Raw genomic sequence first — 12269 nt, 5'->3', positions numbered from 1 at the left:
TAGTACTCCTCCGATTATGATTTTTTTGCAGTAATGATGTAGGGATGACTGTTAGTTAAATTTCAATGAAAAAGGGACGGGGACCCCGAAAAGCTTCCCCACCTTCGGGTGTTAAAAAATTAAAAAATAAAAAATAACTATCATTGCCACGAGTTTGGAGAATACACAATACAAAGAATATAAGAGATTTTTCATCATCTTATGATGAACGACGGTCCTATTTTAAAACTCATCAATTTCCATACATATTCTAATTATGTCTGAAACATGACTTTTTAACAACTAAATAAGAAAAAAACGTAGTTGCATTAAGTCTGATGCACAAGGTTGCTTGAAACTTCATTTATGAATGAATAGTGATCAGTCAAACCTCCCACTTAGGTACACGTGACGTTTACCCCCAAAAATAAAAAATAACTATGTCCGGCTATTAATAAGGATGTAAAGATAAGGATGCAACGGCTATTAATAAGGATGTAAAGATAATTTTATGATTAAAGTTAAAAAATATCAAAAAAATCTTAAAAAGTGCTCGCGAATGGAACAAAGTCGCTTGAGTACTATTTTGCTTTATTCTAAAAAATATAAGAGGATAATTTACTATTTTTTTTTTCACAAATAAATAATTAGCTTATTTTTTATATCAGATGGGGTAATTGGATTATATCTATAAAAGATATTTACAATGACTAAAAGCTGCAATTTGTAGTTTCGATAAAAAACATAATTTTATTATAATATTTAATTTTAGATTGCGATTGCACTGCAAATTTAGCCTCAATCACAAAGCTAAATGGGCAGTATACAATCCACAGGAAATTTGATTGTTAGGATGATCCGGACTTTGCTACATTGGTAAACCCATCAATTGCGTGTAATGCTTAGAGCCACGTGCATGGGATGATCACAAATCACATAGCATGAAATTTAATATATTCTCTCTCTAAATATGTTTAGAAGCCTAATTTTTTCTGTTAATTACCGTATCACTTCTACATCAGATATCTTCCCATAATTTGCAAGGCGTTTTTGGTGAATTTGGATTCGTTCGAACTTACGAATTATTTGATAATGAAGCAATAAATGCATCGATAAATTCCCATTCATTGGATAAAAGCAAAAAACAATGCACAAAAAAGGGGAAAAATTTTGAACTTGGGCTTTTGCACATGCAGTCATGAGATCCGTGCTCGTTTTCTTCATGAATGATCTCTTCACTTTATTATTAGTAGTATTCACTTCTCGACGCAGTGACTGAGTGAGGTTGTGGAAAAAGAAAATGGCAGGAGGAGGGTGGAGCGTGGGTTTCTTGCTGCTAGTTTGCGCCGTAGTTTTGGTGAGATCGGATCACACGTTCAAGGCTGGAGATCCTGTGCCGCTTTATGCAAATAAGGTCGGGCCGTTTCATAATCCTAGGTAAGGATTTATTTATTTTAATTATTATTATTATGATGATTGAGATTATTTATCAAGGATGTATGTTGTGTGTATGCATGTTGTATTTCAATTTTTGAATTTCGATCGCTTGTTTGCTGATTGAGATTTCATGTAATAGGTGGTGGTTTTTTCTTTTGGAAAAAATTATGGATCTGATGGTTTCACGTTGTGCTATTGCTTATGAATTAGTTTGATCTGTTGGACTATGAAATTAGAGAATCCTGTTTTTAGGATGCACATTATTGAGTGAATGGGGATTTAAGAATCATATGCTGGTATGTTTGTGATTCATTGATCGAAACTACTGGCTATCATAATTCGACTTGGCTGCAGAAAATTGAACAGGGAATGAACAATCCGAGTGAAAATAATTGTTTGGAACTAGTTCAACTAAGCATGCAATTGTTCAACTGAGTCTAATTGTTATAATCCGCCTTGTTCAGGTGATAATTTTAGTTGGTACCTTAATTTCTTCCACCTTAGTTGGTGACAGTTTGTGTATACCATAGTACTTGGAGCTTTACAGTTTTTTTTTTCTTTTTTGTTTTAAATTTGTTTGCAAACCTGCTAATGAATGGGAAGATGCTGGAGAAATTATCAATGTCTCTCTACTTTGCTTGTCTTGATTCTGAGGTGTCATTAATATATTCATTATGACCTTTTTGGTTGTTTTCATGTGGGTTATATTCATGTTTTGTTCAACTTTATTTGCCACTAATTGTTTTATGGGTGTTAGTATAGTATTGTACATACCTGGATACTGTCTCTTCAGATCAATTATATGTATCCTGTAGTCAATGTAGTTTAAAATCATTAAATTAAAGGGAAGCCGAATCTTGGAATTATCATATTAATCTCTTTTCCAGCTATGTTATGAGCTAGAAGAGAATCATAGTTGATGAGTTTATAAATTGCCCGTCCTAACAAGTTCAAAATTTCATCATTCACTCTTATATTTTGCTTGTCACTGTTGTATAACTTTCTGCATGAAGCAGCTGATGCCATGAATTTGAAGTGCAAATATGCATTCATCAGCTTTGTCTGTGTTGATTTGTTGCTGCAATTCAACTTGTAATTTTTGGATAAATCAAATTGGTGAACTGTAGAAATTTCAAGAAAATGATTTTAAGTGAAACTCTTGGTTTGAAAGATGATTTTTATTCCTACAGGGTGGTAATTGACAGGGATGTTTCATTTTACTTTTGTTATTGAAAAATCAAAATAATCCTTCAAAGAGTGTTATGATAATAAATCCTAGTAAATGCATATGCTACTGATATAACCATTTGTTATGAATGCCATACTTCCATGAGGTTTGGTTAACTGCAGAGCTGATCGAAACCTTGCTTAAAGATAATGTTTATATGAATACAGATACAAATAATATTCATTTAGTTAATATTGTAAAGAAGATTCCACTTATAATAACTGATCCAAGAAGAGTCCTCAAACTGTGTGGAGATTTGTGAAAAAAATTGATTGAGATTCCTTGGGTTGTTTAAAAACATTATTAAGGCTGACTCAAAAATGAGCTTGAAAGATGCATATTCCATTGGGAAAAGAGAAGGTAACGCTTGAAGCATTTGGACTATCAGTCAAACTACGACTAGAAATGGTAACCTTTTTTAACACTGAGATTTTTCTTTGTTTAATGAGAATATTGGATAGTGAAGTTGATTGGAGGTAATATCTGCCGAAGAACATTATCTTATATGATTAACTAATGGCAACCCTTTTGTTTTTTTGTCCATTCCAGTGAAACATACCGCTACTTTGATCTTCCTTTCTGTTTCCCAGGTTTGTATCTTTTGGTTTGCTCGCTCCTTTAATTATGAAGATGCACTTATTGCTAAAATTATCTCATGAAATAATTTCTTATAGTCGATGGTTCTCCACTGCAGCTCATATGAAAGAGAAAAAGGAAGCTCTTGGGGAAGTTCTGAATGGAGATAGGCTTGTCAGTGCCCCATATACACTGGATTTTTTGCAGGACAAAAGCTCTGAAGTTGTTTGCAACAAGAAATTAGATAAGAATGAAGTTGCACAATTTCGAAGTGCAGTCGCGAAAGACTACTATTTCCAGATGTACTTTGATGATTTGCCAATCTGGGGTTTCTTGGGCAAAGTTGAGAAAGAAGAAAAATCTGACCCCAGCGAGTACAAATATTACCTATTTATGCACCTTCATTTCGAGATCTTTTATAATAAGGATCGTGTCATTGAGATTAATGCTCGAACTGACCCTAATGCCCTTGTAGATGTGACTGAAGATAAGGAAATTAATGTTGAATTCATGTACTCTGTGAAATGGAAAGAAACTAACACTCCTTTTGAGAAAAGAATGGAGAAGTACTCACAGTCTTCTTCACTACCCCATCACTTGGAAATCCACTGGTTTTCAATTATCAACTCCTGCGTTACGGTTCTTCTCCTGACTGGTTTTCTGGCTACTATTCTTTTGCGGGTCCTTAAGAATGATTTTGTTAAGTGAGTGCATTTTTATTTATGTTTACCTAGTTTTTAATTTTTCTGATCTGTTCCGTATCAGAATTAACTATAATTCTAATTATGTAAAGGTATGCTCATGATGAAGAGATAGCTGATGACCAAGAAGAAACTGGTTGGAAGTACATTCATGGAGACGTATTCAGGTACCCGAAGCACAAATCTTTATTTGCTGCAGCCCTTGGTTCAGGTACCCAGCTGTTTGCCCTGTAAGTATTTCAATAACTTTCTTTCGTCTGCCAAAATTACGCATTGATAAGTTTGGTGAATGCAATAATTTCAAAGAAATGATAATTTTAGTTGTGGTTTTCCACAGCACGATTTTCATTTTTATCCTTGCATTGGTTGGTGTATTTTATCCATACAACCGAGGAGCTCTATTCACTGCACTGGTAGTCATTTATTCACTTACATCTGGAATTGCTGGATATGCCTCGGCCGCTTTTTACTGCCAATTAGAAGGAACAAACTGGGTATGTTTTGCTTCTATCACAATCCTTAACTCTCTGGTGCTTCTAATTAACAAAAGGTTGTAATTTAGCTCAGTCGGTTTGGCTAATAATCTTGTCAATTAGAAGTGGATTTCATATTAGCAGATTAAATCACCTGCTTGATATTAATCAGCTTTCAATTCTGTTAGTTGATAAAACCGACAAAAATGGTTGAACCCATTTCTGCTGCCACTGATCTATTTCAACCTTTGTTATGTTTGTTTATCATCTTGTGTTCATGTCTATACTTTTTACTCATCTTGTGAGCAAGCTAAGAAGCTTAGTGGACAAATGGAAATGACATAGAAAATGCATGCTAATAGATGTCATTTTACATGACAAGAGTCCGGGATGTTATTTCAAATGCTTTCTTGTGCTCTTGAAAGATTGAAATAGATCAACATTTGCTAATATGATTATTTAAAATTCAAGTTGTCATCCTCAGGGGAAATATATAGTTTCTAAGAATGCTTATGAAATTTGTATCATGCAACCACAGGCTCTTGCATCATCTTGACAAATGAATACCTGATCTTATTGATTTTTTGTGGTTCATGAACTTGTCTTGAGTAATTTGTTCATGATTATACCGGTGCAAATTGCTTCTGATGGTTGTTAGGATTTTCTTAGTTTGGCCATTATATTATGCCCATGATGCTTGTTTAAATTTACAGGACCCATTATTAGAAATAGATTACTTGAAGATTTAAAAAGGTTCAAGATGCATCTAACTAATATTAAGTTATGTTGGATATTCCTTCTGTATGTAAATGCTGCTCAACACCTTCTCAACAGAAAATTGCATCCACACACATTGTATAGTCACATATATCGATGATGTATGTAAGCATGTATCTATGTATGTATGTATGTACATACGTAATGAGGGATAGAGACAGTACTTAAATTAAAAGATACTAACTTTATAAGATGCTAGTCTTATACTTTATTCTCATTGTACAGGTCAGAAATTTATTATTGACTGGAAGCCTTTTCTGCGGACCACTATTTCTTGCGTTCTGCTTTCTTAACACTGTTGCCATTGCTTATCACGCCACAGCAGCATTACCATTTGGCACCATAGTCGTCATATTTCTTATTTGGGCCCTTGTGACCTCACCATTGTTACTCTTGGGAGGGATCGCTGGAAAGAATAGTAAGGTGGAGTTTCATGCCCCCTGTCGCACTACAAAATATCCCAGGGAGGTACCAACATTACCTTGGTATCGTGGAACATTGCCTCAAATGGCAATGGCTGGATTCTTGCCTTTCAGTGCGATATATATCGAACTTTATTACATATTTGCCAGCGTGTGGGGCCACAGAATCTATACAATCTATAGCATCTTATTTATTGTGTTCATCATCCTCTTGATTGTCACAGCCTTTATTACCGTGGCATTGACATACTTCCAACTTGTTGCCGAAGACCATGAATGGTGGTGGAGGTATGATATTTTGTTGTCATTTCCCTTTATTTCTAAAAGTAATGCTACTTTTTTCCCAAGATAATAACTGTTGTTCTACGATACTACTGATGCCAATGCTTTGACTTTATTGATGTATAAACTTTGAAGACCTTGGCTTTATGTATTTTATTATGATTTGTGACATATGTCTCCTCCTGTAATCTGTAATTAGATGCAAAATACGAAACATATTTACATGCTTAAATTTTCTAAACGTGTATATGTATTGACGTTAATGACCTCTATTATGGATGCTTGTAGTATCAGTTAACCTTTCCATTTTTTACCATGTGTAAGCATGTGCACAAGAAAAATCCATGATGCTTCACTTGTGTGACTTGGAGCCAAAGAGATCTCTTTTTAAGCTTGGTCAATTTCGCGTTCTACACCATCCATTTCTCTTCTACAAAACATTGAATAGCTCTATTAACGTGAATTTCCTCCATCTCTTACTAGTCTTCGGTGACTGAAGACCTTTCCTCAAATAAATCTTTGATGGAGATTATTTGGAAAGATATTGGTTAGCATGTTTGATAGTGGAAAAATTGCAGCTAGACTGAAGAATGGGTGCAAGATGATATCTAGTACTTCCATTCTTTGATCACAGTAATATATTGTATGATTAAGACAACTAAACCACATTGTGATATGCCTGCATGAAAACTTAGGAATCAATATACAGGTTGAGTGCTTGTACCCTTATGTCTTTAAATTCTTTCAACTTCCTAGTGAAGGGAGACAAATTGAAATTTCTCTTACTTTGCCAATGTACCTTGGATTTGTTTGATAAAAATCAGTAGAAGCACCTCCAATGAATCTTGATGCACCTTTATAGGCAGTCTAAATTATTTCATTATGCATTCACTTGCATAGAGGAGGAAATATTACAAACTATTGGATGTATCTGTAATGCTGATTAATTCTACAGGTCCTTCCTGTGTGGTGGATCAACTGGGATATTCATCTACAGCTACTGCTTGTACTACTACTATGCACGATCAGACATGTCTGGTTTCATGCAAACATCATTCTTCTTCGGCTATATGGCTTGCATCTGCTATGGTTTTTTTCTCATGCTCGGGACTGTTGGATTCCGTGCAGCGCTCCTCTTTGTCCGACATATATACCACTCAATTAAGTGCGAGTAAAGTCAATTAGCTCTTGTTCTTCGATATACTTTATGAGTATGTGATGACAATTTACAAAGAAAAAATTAGAGCAGTACCTCAAAGGGGAGACAGTATTATCTCCAGAGCACCAGTGAGAACACTTTTATTTTTTCTTCATATTTTTTCTTCATATTGCTATTTTAGGTTCAGAGTTTACTGAATTTTGGTTCTATGAATCTGAATATCACAGTAGAGTTTGTACTTGAAGTTGGCCTTCGCCAATATCTGTATATATTTCAATTGCAGCAAGGCCTCCTCTGCTGATTTTCTTCCACTCTAAGCAGCTATATTAATGGCGCCGAACATAAACAATTTTAGAAAAGGTTAATCATAGACTCCTCTTAAAGTTAAATTTAAGTATACAAACATGTCTATGTACTTTTTGAAATTATAATTATATCCTTTTAATATAATTTATTTCTGGATGTTTGTGTAAGTTTTTAACCCTGATAGGGCGTTCATGTAAATTATAATTGCATCTGCGGAGGGTGCATTAATAATTTCATGAAAAAAAGGAGATGATTGTTAATGTAATTTTTAAGAAATGTTTGCATATTCAATTTGATCAAGGTGATTGGGCAAGGTGTAAAGAAGCTTGCAGGTTGGCTCGATTTTAAGCTCGACCCAAACTCGAGCCCAATTCCCTCTGTTCACCATCTCACGAGTTGGTTTGTGAGCTTTTTATTATTATTATTATTATCTTTTATATATTTTTTATTTTTAAAATTTTTATATATTTAATTTCATATTCAGTATTTTATTAATTTTAAATTGACAAGAAATTCACTTATGATTTTTTTCATCTATTTCTGAGTTTTATATTTATATCAAAATACATATTTGCATTATGCAATTATTTTATTAATTATAAATTTATGTCAAAATTTAGTGATTCCTATGAATTAATCTAAAAATAATGATAATAACAATAATAATAATGATGGTTGAATGATTTTAATTATTTTTAATATTATTTTATTATATATAATGAATCAAAAAGTTTAATCAACAACTATAATATCTTAAAATTCGGGTACCGATTCATACCAAATTTAAATATATATAGGATTGTATCATTAGAATATATCAGACGGTATGATTTAAAAGCACATAGCATGATTTAATGATACACCATCATGAATGATTACTTTTATGTTACGAGTACGATATCACAAAATCTATATATCCTATAAGTTTAAAATTTTACCAAATATATTTTTTGTAAGTTTGAACATATCTAACGGTTTAATCTGAATTTTGACGGCCCGATTAGTCCATATCGTTCAACAATGTAAGATGATAGTTTATTTTTTAAACAAAAGCCACCTAGAGGTGGGGGGAGCTTTTCGGAGTCCCCAGTTATTCTATATTAAAATGCACAAAATAGTTACAGCGAGGAGAACTACCTCCCTAAAATTTCTAGCAAAGCCATAAACAAGGAGTACTACTCCCTTACAGATAGAGCAAACATTAAACGAGTACTACACCCTTACAACAAGACGATAGTTACATCAATGTAATACTAATATTTATAATATATAAATTTATTGCAGATTAGGATTGTAAAATTCAAGATCGAGTTCGAGCTCGAACTGTAAGAACTTGTCGAGCTCGAGCCGTACCACTGAAAGTTGAGCTCGAGTTCGAGCTCATTAAAAGGGTCGAGCTCGACTCATTTACACCCCTGGTAAAGAGTAAGAATAGACCTAAGAAACAAAGAGCCTATGTTTGTGTTTGTGTTTTGGCCCATCTTAGGGATGGGCCAAATTACAAAAACAAGTTTGGTTTTGTAACTTCACACCACCACTAGGTGTGAAAATTAATTTTTATATGTTTTATTATTTTTTTATTCTTTTCTCTCTCTTCTTCTTTTCTCTCTCCTTACATCTTGTCGAAGCTTTCTTATCTCTCTCTTTCTTTTCTTCTTTCTTCTTTCTTCTTTCTTATTATATGTATTATATATTATTTAATATTTAATATTTGTGAAATGTGATTAATAATTACTACTAAAAAATAATTATTAATTAGAGATATTTAATATCAATGCTACTTAGTTAAAATATGTAAATTTTTCTACCTAATGGAAATACTGTAGCAGTTGCGTACACTCTGACAATATATCAGTACTATATACCTAATTCGTATTTTTATTACTTTAATTATCTATTAAAATTTATCAGTTCATATATAAGATTCTAATGAATGTATTTTCAACATGTTACATAGTGCATTTAACTCTTGATTATAATTTTTTTCAACTTAGACCATTTAAAATATTTGAGAAACTTGAAATTTGAGGACAATATACCAATAATACATACTTAATTCTAAATTTTTTATTTAAATTTTATATATTATGTTTTTTGATTCCAAAGATAAAGTTTAACAAAATTATTTTGGAGTACATTAAAATTATAATTATTATTTAAAATATAAAAAAATTCCTCAATAAAAAAATTACTTAACATAAATATATATATTATATTTCACTAACAAATAAAATACTATATACATACACACATATATATATATATTAAAAGATATGATTTGACAATAAACAGTAACTCCTGTCTCTCAAATCCTAACATCAAATCTACACCACTTATTTTACAATAATTTCTATTATATCAAAACACAAATCCAAACATACCATTTATCTCAAAACAAATAGGCTGTGTTTGGATTCGGATTTTGGCCCATTCCCCAGATGGGCCAAAATAACTGTAATGTTTGGTTTTAGTTTTTACACCTTCATTGGTTTTAGTTTTTACAGCTTAATTGGGTGTAAACTAAAATTGGCCTACTAACCTATTTTTTTTTTTTAATTTTATAGGCATAGCCCATAAGAGTAAAATTGTTATAGGCCTAACCTATTTTAACTGCAGGTACCTGTTTTTTATGTAAAATTGCAGCTCCTCTTCTCGTCGTCTTTAACCTTCTATCTTCAACCTTCTCTCTCCACCTTAAGAACTCCTCACGATCGAACCGACCACAACCCCAACGCCTCCATCACCGGCGTTAGCCCATCACGGCGTAGTTAGATGAACTCCATCGACAGCACAGACGATGTTACGATGACCAAGCCACAAACTCCGTTGGAGTCCGCCGCCACTCGCCGTTCATGTCAAAGGTGTGCCGCCGGCTGTTGGAATCAATTTCTCACGCGCCACCTAGTCCTCGTTACACACAGTGCGTCAATAAAGCGAAAGAGCGGATTTCCCTCGATTAAGTTTGCCGACAATTTCTTGTTGTTTTACTTTAATTGCACAATTTCTTCCATTCATTTTTTTATTTCTGAATTTTCTGATGTCTTGAGAGTTGGGTTTGGATGTACTCTAGTGAAAAGTATGTTCAACAGTAGTTGCCTTAAATTATTGTCTGCGATGATCTGATCTTTCACATGTGCACAATGCTTTCTTCTTTAAATTATTGTCAGATTTTCATTTTTTCCTGCTGTTCCTGTTGTACATTACACAGTGTTTTATTTTGCATCTACAATATTCTGCAATTGGTTTTCTGTCTATATACACCATATATAGTGTGATATAAACACTACCACCAGAGCTTTCATAGTTTGATAAATCAGAGCATTATATTTCGCCGGCACGCAGTATCATTTCCCTCTGGGTTTTCTTCCGGGTTTCCCTTAGCTTCCACAAAGCTCTTACCTTTAGCATCCGCCCTTTATCCCAAGGAGAAGCTAATCTTCTTTATATTTTCGTTTTGTCTAGGTTCATGTGTTTCAAGATCCATGGAATTGGTGTTACTTGAATAGGTTGTCTTTCTATTTTTCAGTAGCTGTTTTCGTTGAGTTGTTCACTTGTTTAAATTTATTTCACTATTTGAGAGGTGTAGAACATTTGTTGACTCCACAATAATCTGAAAAGAGATTTTAAAGAAAAAAACAGGTTATATCATTTTTAGTTTTTACTTGCTCGTATTGAAGCAAAGTACTTGGCTTGTGCTTGAGATATATTAGGGATAATTAGTGGAGAGGTTCCAACTTTGAGTCTGTGAACATGTGAGTGTTAGTTTGAGCTGTAGTGGAAAGACTACGGGCTGTTCGGGTTAGGTCCAAAATGGGTTGGGTTGAGACCCATCTTGACACCTTAATGTTGAATATGTATAAGGTCAGCCCTGTTGTGGATATGCAGCTGATGAACTTCAATCATAATAAACAGATTTCAAAGTAATAAGCTACTATTTTGGACCCTCCCTCTCGAGGCTGCGGTAGTAGTATGAGTATATGGTGGAATGTTCTAATGAATTTATGGAGTAATTTAATTTTATTAATTTTTCTATCAAGCATTTCCGCATACAGGTATTTGCTTCTTAGCAATATGAGTGCAAAAGTTTGACTATTTAGTATCATAGATTGTATTTTCATTGTTAAGGAATGTTTTGGCTGCTCAGACAACTTTCTATTATGCCATTAGTATCTCATTCGATTATTGTTGGATTTTCAAACTAAGGCTCTTCATACATGTGGTCCTCTTTTATATATAAAAAAAAGTTAGAGTAAAATCCAACATGAGATATATGTGTAGATTTTTCTTGCCACTTGCATATTGCATAAATTGATTGGCTCTTTCCATAAAGCAAAGGAATGATCCATTTTATTATTTGACTGATGAGGCCAAAACACAATTAATTTAATATAACATATATATATAATTCTAAACTAAATATAACGTAAATAAAGACTAAATAATAGAACTAATAACCAAAATAACTAAACGGTGCCTTATTTTATTCGAAACGCCTCATGATCTTCAACCAATTATGTGCTTCAAATTTTCACTCATTTACTATCTTTCAAGAGTTATTTCTTTTTTTTTTTAATTTTCATTCATTTTTCCTCACTACATTTTTTATAGTTTTAAGAATTAACTTATTATTTTATATATACTTTATTAAATAATAAAAAAGTATAAATATTGTACTTTAATAGAAATAATAACACATGGTTTTATGTTCTACTAACTCATTAGCGAGATACTGATTGTTTATTTATAATTCCACCCCTTTATGATGTGTAGCAATTTTTTTCCTTATGGATATATAAACGATTTGTCTTATTTATTACGACACTTTGATATATAAAACAATCCACAAAGATGCAACACCCAAATGGTGTTGGTTCCTCCCACTCATCTCAATACGATAAAGTGTTATGGAACACGGAAATGGAACGCGTG

General features: G+C 32.9%; 1 protein-coding gene across 1 annotated transcript; it reads left to right on the top strand.

The window, feature by feature from the left end:
- Positions 1-917: 917 nt before the first annotated feature.
- Positions 918-7345, top strand: LOC105167774 (transmembrane 9 superfamily member 2). Its single transcript, XM_011087591.3, has 7 exons — positions 918-1416; positions 3194-3234; positions 3339-3924; positions 4014-4151; positions 4259-4415; positions 5397-5881; positions 6831-7345. Exons 1-7 carry the CDS (start codon positions 1280-1282, stop codon positions 7048-7050), a joined length of 1764 nt encoding a protein of 587 aa, XP_011085893.2. The 5' UTR covers positions 918-1279; the 3' UTR covers positions 7051-7345.
- Positions 7346-12269: the final 4924 nt, after the last annotated feature.

Source organism: Sesamum indicum, linkage group LG8, assembly GCF_026168435.1.
Source record: "Sesamum indicum cultivar Baizhima isolate 11 linkage group LG8, ASM2616843v1, whole genome shotgun sequence".
NCBI lineage: Eukaryota > Viridiplantae > Streptophyta > Magnoliopsida > Lamiales > Pedaliaceae > Sesamum > Sesamum indicum.
The sequence above is the reverse complement of the archived record's forward strand: the minus strand, read 5'-3'. Positions and strand labels throughout refer to the sequence as shown.

Excerpts from the sequence above, each read along its gene's own strand:
- LOC105167774 (XM_011087591.3), top strand. The coding sequence starts at position 1,280 with ATGGCAGGAGGAGGGTGGAGCGTGGGTTTCTTGCTGCTAGTTTGCGCC. Across the intron at positions 3,925-4,013 it reads CTTAAGAATGATTTTGTTAA|GTATGCTCATGATGAAGAGA; the intron begins GTGAGTGCATTT and ends AATTATGTAAAG. Across the intron at positions 4,416-5,396 it reads AATTAGAAGGAACAAACTGG|GTCAGAAATTTATTATTGAC; the intron begins GTATGTTTTGCT and ends CTCATTGTACAG.